Source organism: Mustela nivalis (genome assembly GCF_964662115.1).
Source record: "Mustela nivalis genome assembly, chromosome: 4".
Lineage (NCBI taxonomy): Eukaryota > Metazoa > Chordata > Mammalia > Carnivora > Mustelidae > Mustela > Mustela nivalis.
This window is the reverse complement of record NC_139023.1, coordinates 54,388,189-54,415,597: the sequence shown is the minus strand read 5'-3', so window position 1 is coordinate 54,415,597 and position 27,409 is coordinate 54,388,189. Positions and strand designations below refer to the sequence as shown.

General features: G+C 44.6%; 1 protein-coding gene across 1 annotated transcript; it reads left to right on the top strand.

Moving 5' to 3' along the window:
• Window positions 1-25,622, top strand: LAP3 (leucine aminopeptidase 3). The gene is made up of 13 exons (XM_082728146.1): window positions 1-332; window positions 2,614-2,729; window positions 3,943-3,997; window positions 4,672-4,777; window positions 5,877-6,036; window positions 7,364-7,528; window positions 10,747-10,905; window positions 14,640-14,764; window positions 15,898-15,986; window positions 16,965-17,067; window positions 21,997-22,076; window positions 24,482-24,591; window positions 25,065-25,622. Exons 1-13 carry the CDS (start codon window positions 231-233, stop codon window positions 25,252-25,254), a joined length of 1,560 nt encoding a protein of 519 aa, XP_082584272.1. The 5' UTR covers window positions 1-230; the 3' UTR covers window positions 25,255-25,622.
• Window positions 25,623-27,409: the final 1,787 nt, after the last annotated feature.

Genomic DNA, 27,409 nt, shown 5'->3' with positions numbered 1-27,409 from the left:
GGTCCCGCCCAAGCTCGTCCGCGTGCAAGCCTGATCGTACCCAAAAGCCACGCCCCTCGTGGCCTCCAGCCACGCCCCTGACGCCTGCCTGGCCTCTCCCTGGCTCCTTGCCCCCCCACCCCACCGGGCGCGCGCACGCTGTTCCCGAAAGCTCCACCCCCAGACCGGCGCCCGTCCTCCCAAATCACCACGTGCTCGCCGGAGGGCGGCGCAGGGGCTGAGCTGGGAAGATGTTCTTGCTGCCCCTTCCGGCTGCTGGGCGAGTCGTCCTCCGACGTCTGGGCGTGAAGCATTTCTGGGCACGGGGTCTCGCCGCCGCAGACATGACGAAGGTGAGAGGCCGTCGCGGGAGTCCCGCTCCGGGCGACCGGAGCTTCGAGGGGTGGTCGAGACCGCGGTGTCTGGCTTCTGCGCCAAGTTCGAAAACCCGGCTCGAAAGTTCCCTGGCATTGCCGAGCTGGGCTTTCGCCCGTGCAGGTGGCGTTGGGCTGCCCATCCCCCAAGCTGTTTGCGGAGGGTGTCCGTTCTTCCATCCTTTGCTTGGTGGGGGGGGGAGGGGTGCGGAGCGGCGGAGAGTGCTAGGTTCCGAACTCCGGCCGAGAGAGTGATACCTGCGGCCACCGTGTTCTGAGCTCGCACTCTGTGCCTTGTTTTGTTTAGCCCGCGCTGTGCCCCAGGAAAGGACAGTGCCGGTGGTGTTGCCACCGTAGCTAGGACAGAGCCCGCGTATGGTGAGGTGCAGCGTCCTCTAAGGTCCCAGAGGCGGCCGGTCTCGGGCTCCACTCACCACCGCCCCCCAAGTCTCCCTTGAAGTGGAAGGCCAGGACAACAGCTCCTCCGGGACTAAATTAATTGCCCGAGTTTCTAGAGGAAAAATAGCGTCTCTCTAGGGAAAAGGGCTTTGCACAGGGACCCATATCTTTTTGAAATTAGAAGGAGAGCGTCTTGCAGGAGAAAAGCTTTTTCATCTAATTGAAGTAAAAAAAAAATATGAAGGTCCCTATTGGGATGTGGGGGATCTGGAAAGTTGAATGGTTCTGTGGAAGAAGCCACAGCTTGGGTATCATGCTTAAGGACCGACCAGAAGAAAATGGCTTTGTCTGGCAAGGAATATTCTAGATAGGGACTGAGCTCAGGCCTCCAGCGGTGCCTCAGGTGGCAGGGGGACCAGTTGCCTTGTCCTGTGTTCTTTCCAGTACTGTGCAACATCCTTTCCAGGTGACAGCTGGGTCCTGTGTCCTTAGTTCCCCACTTGGTTCCACCGAATTCCGGGCAATGGGCAATGAGAATCTGGAAAATTTACACCAAAGAAGAGTTATCTTTTTGATGAAGAAGAGAAAGAACAGTTTGCTCCAAGTACCAGTGTGATTTTGTGGAAAGGTGATGAGATTGTCAGAGAAGGAATCAAGATTTTTGCTCAGTTCTCGTGGACATGGGCCAGTAGATCAGACCAGGTTTCTTCTCTCTCTTGGTCTGTGGGAAGAAGAGTACGTGTTCTTTCCACCTCACAGCGTTGCTGTAAGGCAGAAAACATTTTAAAGTTAAAGATTGCTCTGCAAAGACAAATAGTGATTCCCAGGTTGACTTCCTTCTTTCAGTTGTTTGAGGCATGACACGATAAGCTGCTAAATGCTGGGCACAGGGCTCTACTGCCCCTGCTGCCTCTCTGTGAAGATGCATCCTTCTCTCAGTCTAGGAATCGGCCAGAGTGCATATTTGTATTGGCAAGTGCAGCCATTGGCTTAACTGTGGTGGCATCCCAGAATACCTGAGATTTGCATTTGGAGATTGTAGGGAAGGGAAAACTTCCTTCCACTCAGCAGGCTTCTGTGGCTGGACCTGGGAATTAAAGGGATGTATGACAGGTTAGCAGGGAAAAGTGTACAAAATTTGTTTGATATTTTTACGTGGACGTGGGAATCTTCGAAAGGAGAATGAAGACCCATAAGCCTCGAGGCCTGACAGCCTGTATTACCATTTTAAACAGAGAATGAGCAATTGTTGGGATGTGACGAGACAGAGGGGCTTGGGCTGGGGCAGGAAATTTTGTGACAGTGACTGAAGTATGGAGAGGGGAGATTAATGGAAGACAAGGGTTATTTTAGTAGGTTTGTTTGTGTGAGTCCATTTTGGTGCTGACTCCCAGTCTCTGGGGATAAGAATGTTCTCTTCTTAGTTCAGGGAGAGCACCTTTCTTACAGGCAATTTTTTCACCTGCTTTTAGGTAAGAAGTGGCATATTTTGGGGTGGCATGTTCTGAATCCCCTTGTGGTCTAACTTGGTTAAAAACAGACTTGTTTTCTTAAACAAAACACCTTTCTGCCCTTCTTTGTTTGGAAGTAAAGGAAACCCTTTATGCTGTGAAAGAAAGCCCTTTCTTGGGAGGCACCTTGAAGACCCAGGACAGGTACTACTTGGGAGTCTTGCTTTTGCAGGAACATTTAGGCAGGATGTAAGTGTAGCTGACTGCCCAGCACTTACTTCTTTTTTGGCTTTGTCCTTGAGGGGAACACAGTTTGGGTGGAATTATTTGCTTCTTCTGGTACGTGGGGAACTCTGAGTCTCCCGGCGATCTCTAATTATACTTATTTTTTCTTGTTTATTCTTTCTCAGGGTCTTGTTTTAGGAATCTATAGTAAAGACAAAGAAGATGATGTGCCACAGTTTACTAGTGCAGGAGAGAATTTCGATAAATTGGTGTCTGGAAAGTTGAGAGAAATTTTGAACATGTAAGTATTCATCTATGGGCTCCAGGTTTTAAAATGCCCGAAATCGAAAGAGAATTTTTTTCAATGCTTTATTGTTAGTACGTAAAAATGAACGGAAGTCAGTTGGCCATTATCTTCTCAGTGGAAGTGAAAGTATTTGCCCCTGGTATGCACTTTGGTACTTTGCCTTTCAGTAGGGGTGAGTCTGCAGTTCTGGGAAGTCAGGCCACTTCAAATCAGAAACAGATTGTGAGAGACTGACCCAGAAAGATCTGGGAAGTACCAGATTTCCTCATCCCACACTCATCCTAGTCCCTAGACTAGAGCTCAAAACAGTTTATGGTACAGCTCCATTCTTGGTGTGCCTTGAGTTTCAGAGTCTCCAAGTGAATCCCTTGAGGGTATAGTTAGACTACAGATTCTAATTCAGTAAATCTGGGTGGGGCCTGCTACTGAGAGTACTCAGATTAGCTATAATTTAGAGGAAGTACAGAAAAATTGGACTTTCCAGCACCTTCTGAGCTGTTGGCCACATTTGGCAGAAAGGGAAGTGTCAGCATAAAGCCACTGCAAGTATCTATTATTTGGATTATAGATAACCTGTTGGAATACAGTCTAATAATTACAGTAATTGTCTAATACCGGAGTAACAGAATTTGCATTCCTTCTCAATTCCCAGTCCTTCACCAGTAGACGGTAATTAATTCATTAATCCAAAATCCACTGTTAGAGGACAGTACAGCCTGGCCTTCCTACAGATAACTGTCAGCTGTGGCATCAGGGCATCCAGTCTTTTGGCTATAATCTTTGCCATCTGGTTTGTTTGGAAATTGCCCATTATCCCATCTGTACAAAACCCCCCACGCACCCCAAGAGCCTGCCTGCTGAACACTGCTGTCAGCTTGGCTGTTACGAAGGATGGGAGATTCGGAGCTAGCTTTCATCCAGTGCTCTGTCCCCCCTCTGTAGCCACCCATTACCCAACCAAGGCATTGCTTTCTGTAGTTGTTTTCAAAGAAGTATGTACTAAATCCCATGTGGAAGTTTCCTAAATGATTTTTGAGCTAGAATTAGAAGTGCTGCATCTGAAAAATCTGTATTTTGATGAAAACATAAAAGCAGCAAATTCACAGAAGCAGCAGAGTATTCTAATAATGTGAAAGGTATATATATGTCACTTTCCAAAGGAGCAGAGACAACTAGTTTTTAAAACAAAAATTTCCTCTTGTTTTAGATCTGGACCTCCTCTGAAAGCAGGCAAAACCCGAACCTTTTATGGTCTGCATGAGGTAAGAGATGAGGATAAATTTTTATTTGGCAAAGCCTTGGTGAGCCCCTCCTGACTGCCAAGTATTGTGACTACACAGTCATTCAGAAAATTTGGTATTTGATTGTGTGTATGCTTTTATCCCTGTGTTAAGCCACAAATATTACTTAAGATTGTGAAGAGACAGTTGGGTGTTAAGAATCATTGCGTTGCAGTCTGTGAGCTTTCTTTGTTCAGTTTCCATAGTTGTGGCATAGGCTTACATAGAATTATTTGCAAGATTACCCTTACTCTACCTTTTAAACACACAAATGGGGGACACCTGGGTGGCTCAGTGGGTTAAAGCCTCTGCCTTTGGCTCAGGTCATGATCCCAGGGTCTTGGGATGGAGCCCCGCATTGGGCTGTCTGCTCAGCAGGGAGCCTGCTTTCCCGTCTCTCTGCCTGCCTCTCTGCCTACTTGTGATCGCTGTCTGTCAAATACATACATACATACATACATACATACATATCTAAACAGGCAAATGGTACAGTTTTACCAAGAATACAGGGTAAAATAGAACAGAATAACCAAATTTCATGGGGAGGTTTCTATGAGGAGGTGAAGGTAATTGTGTGGGAGCTCCCAGACCCTTCCCCACTGGAAATGGATGTTGTAAGGACATGAAGGGGTTGATCTTGTGCGTGTGCTGAACAGGACTTCCCCAGCGTGGTGGTGGTCGGCCTCGGCAGAAAGGCAGCTGGAGTCGATGACCAGGAAAACTGGCATGAAGGCAAAGAAAACATCAGAGTCGCTGTTGCAGGTGATTGCACTTTCGAAGTTCAAGGTTGATGGAGAGGCTCGAGGATGTCCTCTTTAAGATGGTCTCTTTCCGCTCTGCTTGGTGCTTAAATCCGTCATCACCTTCCACCACATTCAGAGAAAACACTCACCTGAGCAAATGCTCAGTTTCCCTTACATGTATGCCTGGCCTTAACGTAGATACTGAAGGTCAGCTTTTGAAATTTTAATTTTGATATTTCCGTAGCTTGTGTTTGGAGGTTTTGCGACCATTTACTTACTGCCTCTTACATTATTGACCTTAGAGCTCTCTTTTACCAGATGGTGGATTTTTTTCCCTTTTATAATACAAACCTGGTGTTGCTTGGCTTAAATGATGTAAAATCCTCTTACTTAAAATTAAAGGAAATGGGGGCAGAGTATGGGGTGCTTGTTTCTTACTCATTACCGGAGGTAGGTGTCTGTCCCAGTTTGCCACGTGCATGGTTTACACGTTGAGGTAGATGCCACTGAGTCACTTAGGGGCTGAGCAGCAGAATGAGGCCTTTACCACAGAGACTAGTCAGAGATGCTTTGAGAGACATTGCTAAGGCAGTGATCATTAGCTTGATTGATCTTTGGCCCTGTGGATAGCATCTCTCCTTGTTAAATCTGCTTTCAAAGTTCATGTTGAGTGATTCATTGATAACTTTTATTTGGGATTTTTTTTTGCTGACCTGATCTTCATAAAATGCTTTGTTACTAATGGACTTTACTCAGTTCTATGGATATAATTTCAGTGTCATCATTCCTCTCCCATTTTTAATCTGGCCAGCTCTAGGTGACTGGAAAGCTTTGTCAGGAAATTCTGGTGTTTCAGAAGTTGTACAGTAATAGCAGCTGCTTCTGAGGGCCTGTTCTACGAGGGGCCGGGCCAGCCCTTTTATCTGTGAGTCCGTCCTCCCACTACCTGTGTGGACACAGGCTCACTTCACAGAAGGACGCATAGAGAGGTCAAGTGCCAATGGGATCGGAACCCCAGATCTCTTGTTTTCTCAGCCTACAACCATGCCTCTGCCTTCCACTATTGGGTTGCCTCTGACTGACTCCATTTTTTCTGGTTTTTCTCTGTCCTTCTGAAGCGGGGTGCAGGCAGGTTCAAGACCTGGAAATCTCTTCTGTGGAGGTGGATCCCTGTGGAGATGCCCAGGCGGCTGCGGAAGGAGCAGTGCTTGGTCTCTACGAGTATGATGACCTAAAGCAGAAGAAGAAGGTTGTTGTATCTGCGAAGCTCCATGGAAGGTGCTGGAACAAAACCAAGATCAGGCTGCATTTCCTGATATTCAGATAGTGGGGCGTTTGGTTAGGAGCTGCCTGCTTCTCACTGTGGGCACATCACACAGCTTGTCTGGGACTGCTCTCATCACCTCAGCTGTTTTACAAGTGTGGTGACATTTGTAAAACATTTGGCATTACAGCTCTACAGCTCTGCTCCTGCCTTTCGCCAGGTGCAGGTTTCAGCCCATGGCTTCCTAGGCTCTTCCATGCTTGCTGGTTACAGGGAAGCCAAACCAAGTCAGCTCTCTGAAGAGGGAGGAATGAGGTGACAGGTCCAGCAAGTGTTGTTATGAATAATTTCCATTTAGCCAGCATCTGCTGGCACTGTGTCAGATGCCAGGTTATACAGATAGAGGGCTCTTAGGGTCCTTGCCCTCATGGGCTTGTGGGGAGAGTCATTTTTCAGCAGTCTGACTGAGTACCTACTACATTGCAGCCCTATCTGTCCTGGGTTCTAGGAGATAAAGCCTCTGCCGTCAGGGATAGACAGAGGTGGGACCTTCAGGAGATGGTGCTGTAAGGACAGTGGGGTCTTGATACAGCCTGGGGTTTGGCATCTGTGAGGGGGTGGTTTGAAATGAGAGCTCTGCTACCATTCAGCCTGGCTTTGAATCGTGGCTCTCCTACTTGCTATCTGGGTAACCTCAGCAAAGTGACCAAAATGTCTCTTTCACTTTCTTCATTTGTTCAATAGAGCTGTAATGCCAATGTCATAGGGCTTTTATGATTGAAAGACACTGTTAAGTGTGGAACACATGGCAAATTATTCCTGTTGTGCCTAAGAAGAGCCGAGATCATGACACGCATGCCTGTATCTTATCTTTGCAAGCTGGTCCTTGCCCTTTGGTGGACTTGTGTTCAGAGCCCTGACCTGGGCAAAAAGAAGTCAGAAAGGCCTTCACTTTCACATTGGGACTGTTGAGTGTGCTTGCTCCATACAAGCACTGGGGGCTGCCTCATCCCTGCTGCAGTGAAGGAGGACACAGTGGGCTGTTGGAACGATGGAAACCTCTTCCTTGGGTTTGTGTGTTAGAGTTAGGACTTTGGAGACCCATCCGTCTACCCGTTTTCATGCGCATGAAATGTGAAATGCTTGCCTCCTCAGCTAGGGCCCTGTTTTCTAGCTCTTGGGACCTGTTATCCTGAGTCAAGCAGAGAAAGATCCAGGTCCCGTGTGTCCATTTTGCACTTGGGGTCTTCCCCTTTTGTTTTCGTAGGGTAAGAGCCCTCCTAGCTGCAACAAGTATCTTGAGAGGTTGTCTGACAGTGATCTTGTGCTTTCTTCCACCAGTGGGGACCAGGAGGCCTGGCAGAAGGGTGTCCTCTTTGCTTCTGGGCAGAACTTGGCACGCCACTTGATGGAGACTCCAGCCAATGAGATGACGCCAACTAAATTTGCTGAAATTATTGAGAAGAATCTCAAAAGTGCTAGTACTAAAACAGAGGTCCACATCAGGTAATGAAGGGTCCTATCATAGACTCAGGGTGTTTCATTAGGAGTGTTGGAGTTCCTAAAAGTCCAGCACCCTCAGTATTCAGAGGAGTGACTCAAGACCAGGGAGATAAGGTGACCCACTCACAGCCACAGACAACCTAGGTTAAGGGCTCAATATGAGGTTCTTTTCATGCCTTTGAACGAGCACCTTGACTTCACAGTATATACTGTGTGTGTGTGTGTGTGTGTGTGTGTGTGTGTGTGTTTGTAACAGCTTTCTTGAAATAACAATTCACAAAGCATACAGTATACATACCATGTAAAGGGGGCTGCTTATCGATTTTTACTGTATTCACAGAGTTGTGCTACCATTACTTCAATCAATTTTAGAACGTTTTCATTACCCCAAAAACAACTTTGTACCCATTAGCAGGCACTCTTTGTTTCTGTCTTCTCCCTCACACCACCGCCCCCCCCCCCCCCCCCCCCGCCAGCTTGCAGTCATCAGTTGATATATGTTGGGTTGTTTCTACCTATTGGATACTTTGAGTAATGGGGCTGTGATTGTTAGTGTACGTTTTTTGTGTGAACATACTCTGGTGTCTCTTGTGTGTGTACTTAGAAATTGAATTGTTGGATCAAATGGTAACTGTTTTGTTTGTTGAGGAATTTATGTATCATGTTTCCTTTGGGTGAGCTCCTTCTGTTTTTTCTCTTTCTGACAGAAATAAAGAACACAACATTCATAAGTTGGTATGAAATGAGAATCTGTGTCTTGTAGACTCCCAGATTCATTACCAGAGCTGGTGTTCCCCAACAGGCCTGAGAGGTCATTGTCAGCAGCTGGGCTGGGGGATGTAAATGCCTGCCCCTCCATTCCCTTTAACCTCCGGTGATCTCCCCATAACCCTAAATGCAAACCAGGTCTGAGCATTGGGGGATTTAGGATTAAAAAGTATCAACAGATACTTCCTTTACCTAAATAGTTCTTTATGTCCAGTGTTGTATCTCAAGGGAGCTTGCACTTAAAAGGCTTCTTTAGTGCTTAATTGTGACCACAGTTCACACTTCTCAAGAAAATCCCTGTGGTCTAGACAGAGTGAATAAAAATGTGTAATCTATAGAAAACAAAGGACTTAGAGCTTGATGACATTTTTGGAAGTGCTGGCACATATTTAACCTGTGGTAAGCTTTAGTCTCTATAAAGGTGTTTTGGCAAAGACTGTTCTTATTTGAGGAGACACCAGAGCTGTTTTATGTTAGCAAAGGTGACTGTGTGGTTACACACCCATGAGGGCACTTCCTGTGTGTGCCTGGGTGTTTGGCATATAAAGGTTGGGGATGGTGGTCTTTGCCCTCAAAGAAAGGAAGAGCTTATAAGCAGGAATAGGCAGGGAAAGGGGGTATGCAGAGGATCCTAGTCTAGGAGGGTTCTGGGACAGCCAGAAAGGCTTGCCAATGAAAATGGGGCTTAAGCAGAGTCTGGAAGATTGCACAGAGGTTAGCAGATGGAGAGAGAGTTGGTCTGGGCATTTCAGATGTAGAAGCTCGTGTGCGGTGGCCCCTTGGGAAACTGCCAGGGCTTGTGAGCCAGCCAAGGGAAGGTTCAGGCAGGGATGAGGCAGGTCATGCAGGCAGGGTTTAACCCATTAAACAGAGAAAGCTACACCAAACCTGCTCTAGTGTAGGTGGCTCTAAGTCAGAGAAGTATAGACGGGACTTCCAGAAGACCAGGGCTTTCATAAAGTACGTCAAGTACTGGGAGTTTCTGGTTAAAATACCCACGTCATACAACCTTGCTGCTTTTGAAGTGGTGTTTTCATTGTCATCCCTTCTGTTTTTATGTTCTTCCCTCTCTGAAGTAATATTTGTGGCTTAACACAGGGATAAGAGCATACATATATATACCTTTCACGTTTAATAGTTGCAACAAATGGGTGGGCAAGTGTAGGAGGAGCACTCCTTGGTGTGGTGTTTTCCTGCTTTGCCTGTTGGGAGTGTAGGATTTCTCTCCTGGCCTAGTTCTTGTGGCCAGAATTCAATACAAAGACCTTTGTACCCCTCACCTGCCAGGAATCGTGATATGGCATCTGTTTTCTGGGTAGCATTACACGCTGTCCCATTGGGATCACCCCCAGTGATCCTGTGTTTGTTAAGTAATTACTGGTTTTCCCACTTCAAGCAGACATCAGACTGCACTTGAAGCCGTGAGAAGTAGTGTGACACTGTTGAAAAGGTCAAATTCCAGCAACTCCGAAACCGCAAAGAATTGTGATGCTTTAGTCCAGTCATTGGACTATAGCTTTGTTGGATTTTGTTTTTGTTTTTGTTTGTTTTTATCGGTTGGTTTTTGGAATCATTTTTAGAAATACAAAAAATAAAGCACTGCACCCAGAAACTGCGTCCTTAATGGTCTCAAAGCTTTGCTAACTTTATCTTTTTTTTTTTTTAAGATTTTATTTATTTATTTGTCAGAGAGAGAGAGAGAGAGAGAGAGAGCGCGAGAGCAAGAACAGGCAGACAGAGTGCAAGGCAGAGTCAGAGGGAGAAGCAGGCTCCCTGTGGAGCAAGGAGCCCGATGTGGGACTCGATCCCAGGACGCTGGGATCATGACCTGAGCCCAAGGCAGCTGCTTAACCAACTGAGCCACCCAGGCGTCCCTGCTAACTTTATCTTACATGAAATCTTTAGATAGAGATCAGTAGATTAGGGGGAACAAATCAAGCAATAAACACTTACTGACTCTGTATTGTTACTCACATTGTATTGTACGTTATAGGTGAATTCTCTTGGTAATTCGGTGACTTGTCTTGACAGATCTATCATTGACCTCGTTTTTTGGGTTGTTTTTTTGTTTTGTTTTGTTTTAAGATTTTATTTATTTGAGAGAGCAGTGGGGAGAGATACCAAGAGAGCACAAGCAGTGAGGAGAGGGAAAAGCAGGCTCCCCGCTAAGCTGGGAGCTAGACATGGGACTCAATCCCAGGACTCTGGGGTCATGACCTGAGTGGAAGGCAGAGGCTTAACCCACTGAGCCACCCAGGTGCCTCAGCCTCATTCTTTAGGTGAGAAAACAGGCTCAGAATCAAGTGGCCCAAGAATATACAGAAAGCAAGTAGGATATGATAGGGAAGCATTAACACGTGTATACATTTTAAGAGTTTTACATAAGAATTTCTAAGTTATTTTGAAATAGAGATAACCAAACATGTTGACTTTTTTCTTTTTCCGCCCTATAGACCCAAATCTTGGATTGAGGAACAGGAAATGGGATCATTCCTGAGTGTGGCCAAAGGATCTGATGAGCCTCCTGTCTTCTTGGAAATTCACTACAAAGGCAGCCCCAATGCAAGCGAAGCACCCCTGGTGTTCGTTGGGAAGGGAATTACCTTTGACAGGTACTTCTTTATGTCTCTGTGCTTTGCATTTGGTGAATGCGCTGTATGTACTTGTATCGTTTATTTAAAGTTTGCTTCACAAGCGTGGTGTCTGGTCCAGGCTTATATGTTACTTTAAATATATTAAGCTACCATTTGTAAAATGCTTATTGTGTCTCAGAGAGTCTATTAGGCATCTTACATGTGTGATCCTTGATCTTACTCCTAGGAGTTAGGCAGACCTTCTACAGGTGAGGAAAGCATGGCTTGGAGAGGTACAGTAATTTGCTCAGAGCCCCATCACTCATACATAGAGTCAGATGTCAAACTCATGTTTGTCTTGAAAATGACTTAAGATCTTTCCACCGTAGGCTTTGATTTTCCTGTGTGGATATTAAAGCGCCTTCATGGGAATAATGGGAGACAGCTGTTTGGATCATGGCATTGCCCCTTTGCTTGCTTCAGATTGCTTGCTTTAGCCGACCAGTCTAGCTCCCATTAATCTTATTGAACCATAAGTATTTTTTAGAATTGGGAACTGGTTATTCCAAACTAGGAGAAGCTGAGGTGGAGGAGGTGGTGTAGGTCCATATTTCCCGTGGGAGGCATTGGCTGCTAATTAAGCACGAGGGTTAAAAAGGATGACTTGGGCAAAAACTAAAGTAGATAAAACACCTGAGCTATTTGTTGTGGGTTTTTTTTTGTTTGGTTGGTTTGTTTTTTAACTACAGGACTTTTCAGGGCACAGAAGATAGTGTTTTCTAGGCATCCTTTTGGAGGGAATTTAGTTCTCTTGGGACTCATGGTCTATGGAAACTACTTTGGAAAATGCTTGTATGGATCCATAAAATCTGGGTGTCCCCAGTACACGTGTGCACCCATTCAGATGCTCTGCCTGAAATGTGAATGAGTGCGGTCCTCCCAGGAATGCTTGCAGGTGCTGTGAGACCCAGCCCGGGCAGAGCTGGAGGCCAACAGTGTCTTCCTTATGTTAGCCTCCTCTGTCTTCCACCCAGAGGTCCACCTTCTCTCTTTCAAAGCATTGGGCTCCAAACAATCATTCTGTAGCCCATCACTAAAAGATTCAAGCTCATATTGTTCACATTATGCATATTGATTTTTAAGTTACATCCGTAGGCAATCATGGACATATGACTTCCGTGTCTGTCATAAAGCACAACAGCAAATAAAAATTAGAGTGAAAGTTATGCTGTTTTTAATTGTCTTGCTAATTGTGAAGATTTCATGCTGTCTGGAGCTAATATCTTGATGCAGCATTAATACTCAGTATGAAACTTATGGTTAATACAAATCCATACTTGAATTTGTGCTATGAGAGTAATTTAGCAAGGAAACCTGACGTAGTCTTTGGGTTTAGAGAAAGCTTCCTTAAAGGAGTTACAGGTTTAGCTGAAGATGGGAATGGTAGGGGTGCCTGGGTGGCTTAGTCGGTTAAGCAGCTGCCTTCAGCTCAGGGTGTGATCCCAGGGTCCTGGAGTCGAGCCTTCTTCTCCCTCTGCCTGTTGCTCTGCGTTCTTGTGTTCTCTCTCTCTCTCTGTCAAGTAAATAAAATCTTTAAAGAGAAAAAAAAAAAGGTGGGAATGGTAGGAGGAGTTAGTGCAGCAGGGAGTAGGGCAGGGAAGAGCCTGGTGGAGGCTGCAGGGTGGGAAGGACGAGGGAACTCCGGGCCCTGAGGGATGGGAGAGTGGCTCCAGCAGAGTGTAGCAGGGAAGGAAGCACACAGTCGCTGGAGAGGTGGGCAGAGCTGGGTGGTTCTGGGCCCAGTTGCATTTTGGACTTTGCTCTAAGAATAATTGAAGTAACTGAAGGGTTTCTAGCTAAGGAAAGCCTGTTTCTTCTGTAAGTGTTAGGGTTTTAACATTGAAAGCTATGATCCATTTTGATTTTTTGTGCATGCTGTCGAAAACTTGTGGTTTTCTTTTTGTTCTTTCCATATGGATGTGTATTTGTTGCAAAACTTTGTTTAAAAGACTATCCTTTCTCCGTTAAACTACCTTGCACCATTGTTAAATCAGTTGGCCATATTATTGTGGGCCTAACTCTGGCCTCTCTGTCCTTCCCCCAGGGCCTTGCGACCAAGTATCTAGTGAGTACAGCTTTGTCTTGATATGTAGTGATATATGGGTTCTCCAGCTTTGCTGGTTTTTTTTTTTTTCAAAATTACATTAGCTGCATCCTTTGCATTTACATACCAGTTTTAGAATTAGCTTACGATTTTTTACATGCACACACATGTGCGCACACACACGCACGCGCACACACACACACACAAAGGCTACCAGGATGTTTGTTGAGGTAGGTATTTTTTATTTTGGTAAAAAAGGTCGTTGTGTGAGGAATAAAATGAGGGGGGTAAGACTGATACAGGGAGACCTGATTTACAGCAGCCATGGCAAACACCCCAGTGACATGATGGTGGCCTCACCAGGATGGATGCAATAGAAGAAAAACGGATGGATTTGAGAGGGATCTAAAAGGTGCGCAGTGATAACTGCTGCTCTTTGATTGGCGGTTACTTTGAACTATGCATAGTCCTGCTCATGGAGAGTAAGAGTGAGTAGACAGAACGACCTCATGTACTGCTGTGTTCCCTGCTCCCCCGCCACCTTGGGGTTCTCTGTGGACTTCTTGAACCAAGAGTGTGTTTCTTTCCTTATTCTGAGCCAGTGGATCATCTTTAATTTTAGGTGTAATTGACAGCCATCCCATTATCAGGTGCTTCTGAGGTGAATGAGAATTAGGACTTGATCTCTAAGGAAAGCAGACCTCCGTGCAGGGAGTAGACTCTGGACTCACAAGGGCAGGTTGGCAGCAGGTCTCAGAACCCAACAGCTGGAGCCCGGGCCCCAAGCCCAGCCCATGAAGCAAGTTTCTGCACTCTTGTAGACTGGAAGCAGGGAAGTTACTACGTAGTTAAACCTGTTTGGGGGAGTAGTTTGGGTTTTTGCTAAAACTGAAACCCTTCAGAGCCCTCACATTTGAGCATTGTCTTTAAGGCTTTGGGTGAGCATGTTTTTTCTTCATTCTTTTTTTTAAAGAAGTTATTTATTTGAGAGAGAGTGTTAGAGCATGAGCAGGGGTGCAGGGGGAGAGAGGGAGAAGTAGGCTCCCCGCTGAGCAGGGAGCCTGGTGGGGGACTTGACCCTGGGATCATGACCTGAGCTGAAGGCAGATGTCTAACCAACTGAGCCACCCGGGCACCCCTGGGTGAGCATCTTCGTTGTGCGTCTGCCTGATTCAGGTTGTATTTTGTCATCAGCAGGATGAAACACACCTTAGGGGTGTCCCTCTGTCGCATAGCTTGAAGGAGATCCTTCCAGTCTTCTGAATTTGTTGGCTTTGCTTTCCTAACAGTTCTTGACCCTCAGGTTCAATAAGTTGATCAATTCATAAAATTTGCTGAAAAAACAAGTCTGTGTGGGTGTTACGAGTTAATGGGCAAATACAGAGATGGGATTTGAGCAGCGCAGATCGCATGATATAGTAATATTTCCACTGACACGACTTACATTTCATTCAAAAAGAAATAAAATGAGCTAAGAGACCCATTTATATTTTTGCAAAGTTTGCAATATCTTCTTTTAAAATGTTGAAATCATTTGGATTCTCAATTCAGAAATTTGAATTTTCTTTGCAAAGGAGATAGTGCCTCTGTTTATATACTCACTCTTAAGGAAGTGATTTGGGTCCTCTTTGTTGCCACTGATGTTGCACACTGTCCTTTTCTCCCACAGTGGTGGCATCTCCATCAAGGCCTCTGCAAATATGGACCTCATGAGGGCAGACATGGGAGGAGCTGCCACAATCTGTTCGGCCATCGTGTCTGCTGCCAAGCTGAACCTGCCCATTAACATCATAGGTGAGGGGGCAAAAGGGGGTGCCCTGGGGAGTCTGACAGAACAGACAGCAGACATGGTTTCCTCTAACCTGAAAAGACCAAGAAACGGTTTTCATCAAGCAGAAGCTGTTGAGCTAAGTGTTGTCTTGTCTGAACTGATTGAGTTAAATGTGTTTCGCAGTCACGGGCTGTAGCTAGAATTGATTTTTTGGTACGTCTGCAAAAAGCATTTAGCGGGCAGGGGCACAAATGTCAAGTCTGTGATTTACTCCAGTGAAAAATGCTCAGTCGTCAGAGTGGAAGGGCATTGCTGGCATATGCAGTGATTGTCTCATAGGGGCTGTGGCTGATTATGAGGCACGATGTATAGAAAATGCGTGAGACAGAAAAAGCGTTCAGTCCGCAGCAGCTCTTCGTGGAGCTCCAGATGTCAGACACAATGCTGGGAGTTTGCCATGTTTCAGAGGAGTGTGGGGATGGGGGGAGGCTTTGGTTAATGACTTCCCCGGTGTCACATCCGTTAGGTCTGTCTCACATGCACCCTCCCCCTTCCCTGCCAGTATCCTAGTCTTGTTTTGTAAAAGTAAGTTGCAGACATGCCATGTCACTCCCGAATGCTTCAGCATGTGTCTGTCTGCTAAGAACAAGGACATCCTGTGGAATGACCATACCATTATCATTCCCAGGGATTGATACAGTCATCTAATTCAGACTTCCCAGTTGTCTACAAAAATGTTCATTTTGTATACACACACAAACACACTCGTTTTTATTTTTGAAACCTAAGAGCCAGTTAAGGATCACACATTTATGTAGTTTCCAGGTCCCTGTTTTTTTTTTTGTTTTTTTGTTTTTTTTTATCCGAAATGTGTTTTCTGCCCTTTTTCTTCCTTCTTGATATTGGCAGTTTTGAAGAGTTCAGGCTTGTCTTGTGGTGGTCCACAATTTGGATTATTTGGCTAGACTCTTTCATTAAACACATGCATTTCCTGTGACTGGTGCACACGATGTCAGTCGAGTCCTTGGTGATGCTACATTTGATCACTTGGGTGTCTGTGGCATACTTCTGACGGCCCACCAGTGGCCTGGGTCCGTTGGGTGTTGAGTGTGGACCCAGCACATTCCATGTTCCTTCATATATGGTTTTCCAATAGGTTTGGCCCCTCTTTGTGAAAATATGCCCAGTGGTAGAGCGAACAAGCCTGGGGATGTCGTCAAAGCCAAGAACGGGAAGACCATACAGGTGTGTGAATGCCAGACATAGCCCTGCCCATTCTGGTGATCCTAGAGGAACCTCCAGTCACCACATAAGCACACCTTGAATGGAAGCGGAGCATGGGCTCCATTGAGGGGAGGGTGGTATCTTCACTGCAGGGAGTTTTTCATACAAATTTTCATACAAAGTCAGAAGTATTTCTTCATGGGAATTTTAAAAATATTTTCTCTATCTTACTCTTCCTCCTGTAAACCATGCACACAAATTACCACACATCTGCAGCAAGCCTTGCACAGCATGGCCAGGCAGGAAGAGTGTGAGCAGTTTTCTAGAGCTTGACCTGTGCCATGCATGATTAACTTCTTCCCTTTTGGTGTTCGGGTGGAGCACAGCGTCCTGAGTCATGGACTCCGCACCCCCAGGGATGTGGCTGCAGGGTCTTCTGCTGGGGCACCTGCATGCGTGCACACACTGCCCCTAATGCCTGGCCACTGTTTAAAAGAAGGGACTCCATCTCAGCTCAGGTCTTGATCTCAGGGTCATGGATTTAAGCCCCACGTTGGGCTCCATGCTGGGTGTGGAGCCTACTTGAAACAACTTTACAAAGTTGCTGAAGTTGCAAGAGTTCCTCCTGCCTGGAGAGCTGGACCGCTGCCTCACTGTAACCTTCCAAACTCGTTAGTCTCTTTGTCTTCAGAAAATTCTGAAATTTTCCCTTGGTCCTGCTGCGTACTTGTTGGTACAGTGGGCTGGACATTTGCTATTTATTTCTGCTTCCAAAGTCATGAGCATTTGGGCAATAGCTCTGTGTACAGGGATTATTAAATAATATTTGCTCTTCAGATTAAATAGATTTCTATTCTAATTGAAGTATACGTATGTTTTTGGTACTCTGGCAAGTGCCACGCTCGCTTTCCTCACTTTTAACTTGAAGTGTTGTATCTTGTGTTGCTATTGTAGACACGTGTTTTCTGACCCTAACTCTTTTGACCCTTCTCTTCTCAGGTTGATAACACCGATGCTGAGGGGAGGCTTATTCTGGCTGATGCCCTTTGTTATGCACACACCTTTAACCCAAAGATCATCATAAATGCCGCCACCCTGACAGGTCAGATGTGTGTTTTTTCTGCCTTTGTTTGAAAAAAGCCACACTCATTGGCGTAGGGTGTGCACCGTAACTCAAGGCATGATTTTTCTGAAAGTTGGCTTGTTCCACCTGCATTCAAATATCTTTCACCAGGGGAATTGTTCTGCAGCTGTCAACTGTTTTAAACATCAGGTTTGTTGTTTTAAAACATTCTAGGCTGCAACTCTGAAGAAATAACAAGCAGGTTACATCAGCTCATCCAGAGTCCCCTCTGCAAATGACTTGAGATGTTTTGTGGTATGAATGCTGTTTGATACAGATCTGAAGATATTAGTGATAGATCCCCAAATCAGGAGCTGTTTGTATTAATCGCAGTGTATCTGATGTTAGCTGAGTTTTCTGAACTTTTTGTACTTGTTATAAAGAAAAACATGGCGGGGGGGGTGGGGTGGGAAGGTCCTCCTTTAACAGAGGCAGTGAGGCGTAATGTCCAGATCAGCTCGCTGTCCCCTGCTGGCCCTCTTACAGCCCTTCAGCCCTGGGCAAGTTACCTGACCCCCCTTGCGGCACTGTACCTAGGATGCCCGTGTTACCCTAGCAGAGTAGTGGAGTTCTGGAGGAGTTTTTAGGAAGCCTCTTTAACTCAGCCCCCTGCGTGTGGCAGACATTGGCTAAAGGAAGGCGAGTAGCCCACTGGGTCTGTGAGTTCTGAACTCATTCCCTGAGGGACGACAATAGGCATTGCTTTGCTGCAGGTGGCCAATAGTAGTGGTCTTTCATCTAACTGTTCTCTTTCCAGGGTTCATTCTGTTTCTGTCGCTGCCTCTTTTAAGATTAAAATTCAGATTTAAAAAAAAAAAATCTTTTGGGTTTAATTTGTCCTCCGCTCATGTGAGCCTTTATTATAGCAGAAATCAATTCATGTTTTTCCTTTTATGGGGCTCTAACAAGAGTGCATACATTTGCTAGGAGTCTTTTTTTTTTTTTTTTTTAAGCCAGCATTACAGTATTTTTGTGGTCTTCTTTCTCCCTGCTCGATTTAGCAAAGGGGAGCTGGAGGTTGGGGGTGCTGAGTCTGGTGGTTGGGGGGCAGTGGTGAGGTGGGTGGTAGTATACCTTTTCTGTAAATAAATCATAGCCCCCATCCCTTCCCTTTTTTTCCCCCCTAGTCTGAGGGTGGGAAAGTTGGCCCCAGGATATTAAGAGCAAGCTGAGGGGTGAGCCTTTATACTGCCCGGGTGTTGGCCTGGCTGAAGTTCCCCACACACCCACAGAGCCCCTTCGGAGTTCTAGTTGCTGTGATCAAAGGGGAGAATAAGAAACACTTTACAACCCCAGGTTCATGTTGGGAGGAAGTACACAGTCTTTAGAGATGGAGGCCCTGATCTTAAATTGGTCTTGCAAGACCAAGAAGATAAACATGTTAACCAAGATAATAGCATGTGATTTTGGACAAGGCCAAAGTTGTCTCATCTGTAAAAAACGGTATAATAATGCCTCACTGACAGGAGGAGTTTCTGTGCAGATGAGATGAGATGATACAGGGTGATGGCCCTGACCTGGCAGACTTTAAACCAGTGTCCACTATCCTTGAAAAGGCAGGCCTGTACCAAAAAGCCGTGGCTTTTTCAGGGGATGGCCATTCAGTAGTGCTGCCTCTTTTCATTTTCCTCATGCAGGTTGTGATTTAGGATCAAAAGAGAGTGGTGACATCAGCACCTTCCTTGGAGCTTTGATTCTTCTGTGGGACTATAACAATTCTGATAACTTGATCAGTTAGCACCTTTGGCTCCATATGGGCCTTGGAAAAGAATACGGAAAGTAGGTTCCTGCTATTGGTAATTCTGAAATTGGTGATGGTAGCAGTTCTGTCATTGTATGTAGAAAATAGAGCATTTTCTAAAGAATGTAATGAAATCAGCTTTAGAGCCTTGATCTCAACTGGGATCATATTAAATATTTACATCTACTGCTTTAGTAGAGGATATCACATTCTTACTTGAAGATGGGGCATCTTGCTGAGAACTGCTGCTTGAGCTGGGATCTGAAAGAGGAAGCATCGCTGGGTGGAGGAGGGAAGGAAGAGCATCTCAGAGGAGGGCGCCTTTCACTTAGGGGTGTGTGAGGATAATGGCAAACGGGACTGGGAAGAGCACAGTGTGACTGGGGTGGGTACACAAGGCCAGCATTAGGAGGCACCGGACCCCAGCTTGGCCTTGACGTGTTTCTGGGGTTTGTCCTGAGCCTAAGTGCAGCAGGAAGCTATGGGGACAGTAAGATCATGTTTGTGCCGAGAAAGGGCCGGTGCTGGTAGTGTGCAGAATGCCGTGGAGAAGGGCCTGAGGGGACTGGCAGGCCAGCTAGTTAGTGAGCAGTGTGCTTGTTGACTCTTGTAGATGTATGTGTGTGTGTGTGTGTGTGTGTGTGTGTGTGTGTGTGTATGTTACAGAGTGAGTGTATGTTACAGACAAATGTTACAGTATGTGCAGGTGGCTCCAAAATAATCTGTCAGGCAGGGGGTGTAGATGGAACAGGTTTGCCCAGAAGTTGGTAATTGCTGATGCTGATTAATAGGTATCTGCATTTATTATACTGTTTTCTTCATGTGTATTTGGAAATTCCCAGTAGTTTATGTTGTTGTTGGTTTTTAAGACCATTATTACTGCAGTCCAGTTTGTGGATGATGATGGTAGCACTAGCAGTAGGGAGATGTGGATAGGCTTGAGAGAGAATTGGGAGGTAGAAGAGTAACAACCTTGAGGAACAGATGACCAGACAGACAGAGCTGCCCAAATGTCATGCAGAATCACAGGGTTTTACAAATGGGTCACTACTTTTTGTTTTAAATGATCAATGGTTTGACATCCCTTATGATTAACCAACTATTAATGTAATTTTTTTGTGACTTTTGGAGAAAATATACAATTCAGTGCCCTCGTGACACACAGGAATGGATTTCTTACGTGTTGCTCCCTTCCCTGGAGAGTCTGTGTAATTGTGGTGTGTGTGTGGCTGGTGGGGTTAGCCAAGATAAACAGAATGAAATGATGGCTCTCTGCTGTATTCCTTAAGTCAGAGATGTGTGCAAATATTTACCCACAGACATGCAAATCTAGGGGATCACACACTGCGTGTCCTACAACCAGTGATGCCAACTTCAAAGAAATGGGAGGATATGGGAAGTTTTTTTTTTTTTTTTTTTAAAGATTTTATTTATTTGTCAGAGAGAGGGAAAGAGAGTGAGCACAGGCAGACAGAATGGCAGGCAGAGGCAGAGGGAGAAGCAGGCTCCCTGCCAAGCAAGGAGCCCGATGTGGGACTCGATCCCAGGACGCTGGGATCATGACCTGAGCCGAAGGCAGCTGCTTAACCAACTGAGCCACCCAGGCGTCCCGAGAAGTTTTGTTTATTGTTTAAAAAAAAAGTCTACAAAACAGTGTATATAATTGTATTTCCAACTATCCATTTTTGTTGGGGGAGATGCTAATAAGCAGTGCATGAGAAGCCACCATGCAAAGCTATACTTAAGGATTAAGGTGCAAGCTGGCGGGGTGCCTGGGTGGCTCAGTTGTTGGGTGTCTGCCTTCGGCTCAGGTTGTGATCCTGGGGTCCTGGGATCAGGCCCTGCATCGGACTCCTTACTCAGCAGGGACCCTACTCCTCCTGCTTCAGCTCCCCCTGTTTGTGTTCCCTCTCTCAATCATTCTCTCTGTCAAATAAATAAAATCTTTAAAAAAAAAAAAAAAAAGGCAACCTGGACATGACTTGTGAAAACTATAAATTTTCCTTCATCTTCTGTGGTGTCTCCTCTGATGTTCCAGGAGTGTCCTATTACTGAAAGATAGTGGGGTTTGCTTTCCTTTTGCATAAATACTGAGCTCCAGTGTGCTAGGCCCTCAGCACATACTTAGGAATCAAACATGATCCCTGCCCCAGAGCTTGCACAGGGCCAGGGGAGTAACAAAGGAAACTGTTGGGAGCTGGTACCAGAACTAGAGAAGGTGCTGAGCTGCAGCACCTAATTGTGATTGACATTCAGGAATGTGTGCCTGCAAAGAACCTGAAAGTGGATTTTTAACTTGATTTTTAAAGGTATATTAATATAGGGGCGCCTGGGTGGCTCAGTTGGCTAAGCAACTGCCTTCAGCTCAGGTCATGATCCCAGGGTCCTGGGGATTGAGTCCCGCATTAGGCTCCTTGCTCAGTGGGGAGTTTCCTTTTCCTTCTCCCTCTGCCCCTCCCCCCTGCTTGTGCTCTCTCTTATGCTCTCTTACTCGCAAATAAATAAATAAAATCTTTAAAAAAACATACATAAATGTAAAAAGAGAAGTTAACCGACAGAGGCACCTTTGTTGGAGAAGGAAATGCAGATGAAACAAATATGTTACGATAAAATACTAATACTTTTTTCCCAAAAAAAGAAAAAGGGGCAGAGAATCTAAATAGCAGATATTTACAGATGTGATTAAAAATGTTGAGGAATTAGAGATGCCTAAATGTCCCATAGGAAGTGAATTTTGATACCTTCTACCTGATGGACTTTTAAGATCATTAAAACTACTTTGTAACATTTGTTTCTAAAAGAGGAAGCATAAGAGGAAGAACACATACTTGGACATGAACAGTATGGTCTTAATTACGTTTTTTAAAAGTTCAGAAAAAAATCTGGAAGGAAATACTAAAAACTTGTAATGGTTATGCTGAGGATGAAGTTACTGGTGATATTTGGTATTGTTTCCTTTTTTACATTTTCCTTAATAATTGAAGTTGAATTCTAGTTGAGAAAGTAGGAAGATATTAAATACATTAAGGATTTCTGAAGCTTCTCTAGTTTTGAAAGTGAAGCAGATATTAAAATCAAATTACAGGGTGAAGTTTTGGTTTCAGCAGCAAAGAAACCTATCATGCCTGGAGAGACTGAACACTGACCTGAAGCCTTGTGTCTTGCAGGTGCCATGGACATAGCCTTGGGGTCTGGTGCCACTGGGGTCTTTACCAATTCATCCTGGCTGTGGGACAAACTATTTGAGGTAGGAATAATAGGTAGAGACTAAAATGACATATGATTGAATTGTTGTAGTAGAATAATAATTTTTACTGTTTTATTACCCCTGTGTTAAAGTGATTTTTATGTCATAGATTTGCCTTTGAATTAAAAATACAATACACTCTATTCAGTGTGCTTTGGGTTCTCTATAAATGTTGCAAAATGTTTCTCCTCTCCTCCTGTGGCCTCAGAATGATGTGCAAGTGATGCACAGAACCGAAGCCATTGTGCAGACTCCCTGCGACAGAAAATGTTATGAGAACAACTTTGTCAAGGAAGTAATGACCTTTAGTGAATGCTGGCTGTGACTAAGTAGGGCTTGTCCATTTGTGGGCGGTGATAAGGACGTCTTCTGACTGCTATGCTCTATGCCTTGTGCACACTGTTCATAGCTAGCCTACCTCTTCCAAACAGCAAGCTCCTATCAACCCCTCCCCAGTTCCTTTACCCACTGCCTGCAGCTTTCCCCAGCCCACCCCACTCAGCCTTACTTAGACTGGCTGGAGGCAGCCTGCAACTCCAGTCTCCTGGTGACACCCCAATCTGCTGTTATCATCTCTCTGGTTCGCTCCTTCACTGATTTCTGTTTTAGCCGCCTCTGTCAGTTTTTTCCTTCTTCTTCCCCTTTGGTGGGTGTTCGGCCCTAGACCACATTCTCTTCTCCCTGCCTCCCCACCACCACCTTCTTCATGGGGAAACCCAGTGGCTTCAGCTAGCACCTCTCTGCTGCTTGCTCCCATCTCTTTCCTAAGCTCCAGACCCTGTGTATCTGCCTGGTAATGAGACAGCTCCCTCTGGTACCTCCAGGAGCTTACTACCTGCCACTGAGAGACAAATCCAGAATGTCCTTGAATACATCTTTGATGTTAGTTTATGGTCCTAAATTTACCCTTCCTGCCTAACCCTTGTGACGTTCAGCTCAGTTGTCTCTGTGCAGGCTGGGCAGGGGACTCTCCTCTGGCCTGTAATGCATTCAGTGTCCCTCTTTATTAAGCACCTACAGTGCTGATTTTTTTAAATTTAAGCTTTAAAAAAAAAAAAAAAGTTCCGTGTGCATGAACATTTAAGTACCAGTCAGCAGTCTACAACAGTCTACAGTCTTCCTTCCCAGAGGCAGCTGCTTTCAACACTGGGGCTGATCCAGCTGCTGTTTACTCATGTCTCCAAATAACGGCTTCTGTTGCTGCTTCCTGACTTTTCACTTTTGGGTCTTCTCTCTGACCACAGTATATTAAAACAGTCTGTGTATTTGTTTCCAGCCTCTGGGCCTTCTGATGGCTCAGATATTAAATTTCTGTGTAGCCCTTGAAAGGGTCCGTAGACAAAAGGACGAGACTGATACAAAGTGAAAGTTAAGCAGGGCTTTATTTTGTGCCAAGCATCGAGAATCAAACTGACCGGCCAGGGCCATCTCTTGCAAAGAGGCGACCCCTCCCAGCCTCACAGACTAACTTTTATAGAGTAAAGGCCATGTGGTTGAGCCTGGCCACACACAGGTGGCCAACTGAATTACATTCTACCCCGTGATAGTCATCTAATTCAGCCTGTGACCTTGGCTAGAATTGGTGCCTTTGGCGCCCAAAAGGCGGGGGTTGCATGCGCTTTTACTTGATTGGACATCTCCACCTGGCCGCATACGTCCTTGGCGGGTAGGGAGGTAATACCTGCGCTTTCACTGATTGGACGTTTCCACCTGGCCAGTCACGTCCTTGTATCTGGGCTCTGTTATTTTTGCCTAGCCTGACATGTCCTGATATCTGTGCTCTGTTATTGGGGCTATTTGGCCGTATTTCACCAGTTCTGTTTCTAAGCACTTTCCTCTTGGGGGGAAGGGGCAGGTTCAGTCTAAGTTTACTGCATAAACAACAAAATGGCTCGCTCTGGCTAAGTAGGCCCTTACAGCCCCAACACCTGGTGGTGCTCTGTCGAGATTCAGTAACTGATTAATGTGAATGAGTGTGTGTATGATTATGTGAATACATAAGGTCACCCTGTCTTGGGCTCTGGTCTTCAGTGATGCAGTTTCAGACATGTATTCCTTAGCACTCTGAGCTGACAAGTATCACAAAGGCTGTTTCCGCATAATCAATCCCATAAAGTCAATGTACTGCTGAATACCATCTTACTGTAAATTGACATTCGTAAGAATTGATGATTTGGGCAAATGCCCTACAGATTTGTGGGGTGTTTTATAACATTCCTGGTTTCGTTTATAATTCTTTAGTCAATCTTTCGATTAGCTGAAATGTTTCTGGACCCGGTTGCATAGTTTCCTGTTTTAGAGGTCAGAACAGTTCTTGCTTTCCAGCATTGAATACTTTAGTGCTGTGAATTTAACAAGAGCTTACTTCTTGCAGTCTCCAACTATTATACCTATTTCTTCTTTAGGCCAGTATTGAAACAGGGGACCGTGTCTGGAGGATGCCTCTCTTTGAACATTATACGAGACAAGTTGTAGATTGCCAACTTGCTGATGTTAATAACATTGGAAAATACAGGTATGTAAAAGGAGCTATAAAAGTACATTTTTTTTTACAATCACTGGTTACCAAAATGACCACTTTAAATTTTATGCCCTTTCACAGAAAGTGAGCCAATTTCCTTTTGATACAGTGCTCATAAACCCTAATTTCAAATGTCTTTAATTTTCAAGGTTTTTCCATCTGGTGCTCAAAATTTTGCAGGTTTTTACAGCTAAAAGTCATTTTAAACAAATCATAAGGGAAAGAAATGAAAAATAGGTGAATTCATTACCATGGGAAAGAGGAACTTACAATTGATCCTTTATTGCTTAAAGCTATGTCTGAAAATAAATATTCTGAAAGTGGTTCTGGGTTATGCTCTTAATCTCATAAACTTGACTTTTGCTCTCTCGTCATAGAAGCTACTTAGTGAGAATAGAAAGTCTTAATGGAAATGTTCAGTGAACGTTTACATGGGGTTAAAAAATGATTTTTGTCTTTCTCTTTAGGTCTGGAGGAGCATGTACAGCTGCAGCATTCCTGAAAGAATTTGTGACTCATCCTAAGTGGGCACATTTAGATATAGCAGGTGTGATGACCAACAAAGATGAGGTTCCATATCTGCGGAAGGGCATGACTGGGAGGCCCACAAGGACCCTGATAGAATTCTTGCTTCGGTTCAGTCAAAACAGTGCTTAGTTCAGATCTTCTAAAATTCTCTCATTCTGTCTTAAATGGGCAGTTGAGCCTCAAAATATTTTTGAATGAATGGATGAAAATCTTTCAAAGGAAACAAAGGGTGGTATTTAAAAATGTAGAACAAAAGAAAAATTGATTGCCTTGATTTGTTCATTTTGTGTGGAGATTTATAAAGGTAAAGCTAATCTCTAGCCTGGCAAAGATTTTTAAGATATTGTATAAATCATTAAATGTTTAAAAACTACCTAGTTAATTTTCAGAGTATATGTTTTTAATTGAGGAGCAAAGTTGTCTTTTAGTTTGTGATGCTAGGAATAAATTAAAGGTTACTATGCAATTGTCAGAAATAATAAATCATCTTTTTGTGCTTTCTGGTGTGGCTCTGGTATTCTGTATTACTGTAGACGCAGTAGTAGCCTAACTAGCTTTTTTGGCTGTGTTATGTGAACTAAGTAAGATGGTACAGTATTTTCTCAATGTTAATAATCACTTTAGGGCACTCAGCAATGAGTTTATCAGTTGGTGAGGTAGGTGCTATTATTATCCCCATGTTACAGATGAGGAAAGTAGTCACCAGAGAGAGGGAGGGGTAAAAATATGTCAAAAATGTCAACATGGAGGACATTAGGGGAAGGAAAGGAAAAGTGAATTGGGGTAAATCGGAGGGGGAGACAAAGCACGAGAGACTGGATTCTGAGAAACAAACTAAGGGTTTTGGAAGGGAGGGAGTTGGGGGATGGGTGAGCCTGGTGGTAGATACTAAGGAGGGCACGTATTGCATGGAGCACTGGGTGTGGTGCATAAACAATGAATCTTGGAACACTGAAAAAATAAAAAAAAAATGTCACCAAGCTACTAAGTGGGAGAACAGGATTTAATCAGGAGGGAACCTGCCTCCACAGCTGGCTTAATTGTTACATTGTAATGCTTCTGTCAGTTCAGTGACTTGAGTGGATGTGGGATGTATTTGAGTTAAGGAACAAGACCAATAAAAGAGACTGTTCATGGGTAAAGTATTTGCTTACCATCTGGAACTACAACCAGTCAAAAAATTGTACTTGTGCAGATTTAGGGCAAAGCTCTCCTCTTTTCTTTTATATCTAGGTGAACAAATTACCCATGATTTGGATCCCTCTACTTTTTTCTTTTTTTAGGACTAAGCATTTGATAAGAAACCTGTCTATTGGAGTTATTTTAAATATTTTATTATTTTTTAAAGGTTTGTTTATTTTAGAATGTGTGTGTGGTGGTGGGGCAGAGGGTCAAAGAGAGAATCTCAATCTCAAGCAGACTTCCCCTCTGAGCATAGAGCCTGATGTAGGGCTTAATCTCACAACCCTGAGATCACAACTTGAGATGAAATCAAGAGTTAGACACGTAATGGACAAAGCCACCCAGATGCCCCAATTTTCAATATTTTAAAAATTTGACATGTAAGAGGATGTTATATGTCTCAAGTGGATTATAAAAAGGGAATGGATATGGGCATGCATATCTGTTTTATTTGTTAGAATTAAAGAAAATCAGGCAGGAATAGTGAGTAAACAGGTTTCTCTGGGTATCCATGTCCAGGAGCTCTTCTGTCAGGGAAGATGGAGAGGTGGAACCACTGGCTCTTGAAGGAAAACTAGAATTAGATTTCTTTCAGTGACTCAGAATGCGAAGCACGGACTTGGTAGAAGGCTTTTTATAAACAGAGGAACAACAGAACTCTTTTGTGTTTACCAGAGTGTGGGATCCAAAAGGCATGACTTAGCCCTGGATTCATGTGCTTATCTAATCTGACTGAGATGAAATTTAGTTATCATTGCAGGTACATTTGACTGCCAGGTATTACACAAACCTTTGACTCCTTTCAACCATACTCAACCATGGGTATTACCCATGTCTATCCATGAGGACCAGGCATGGCTATGGCAAGCACCAAATCCAAAACAGCAGTAGTTTAGAATACAATAGTGTTAAAAGGTGGCTGAAGTAAAGAAACCAAAACTGAAGCAGCCCCATGGTCACCAGAAATCCAGGGTGGGAAATGTGCATCACCACCCAGGCTCAAGGCTCTCTTGCAGTCTCAGATGACCACTGGGGTTGAAGACATATAAGAGTGAGAAGTGTCAGTCTTCTATTTTTGCAAACAAGTAAGCCCAACTCTTCT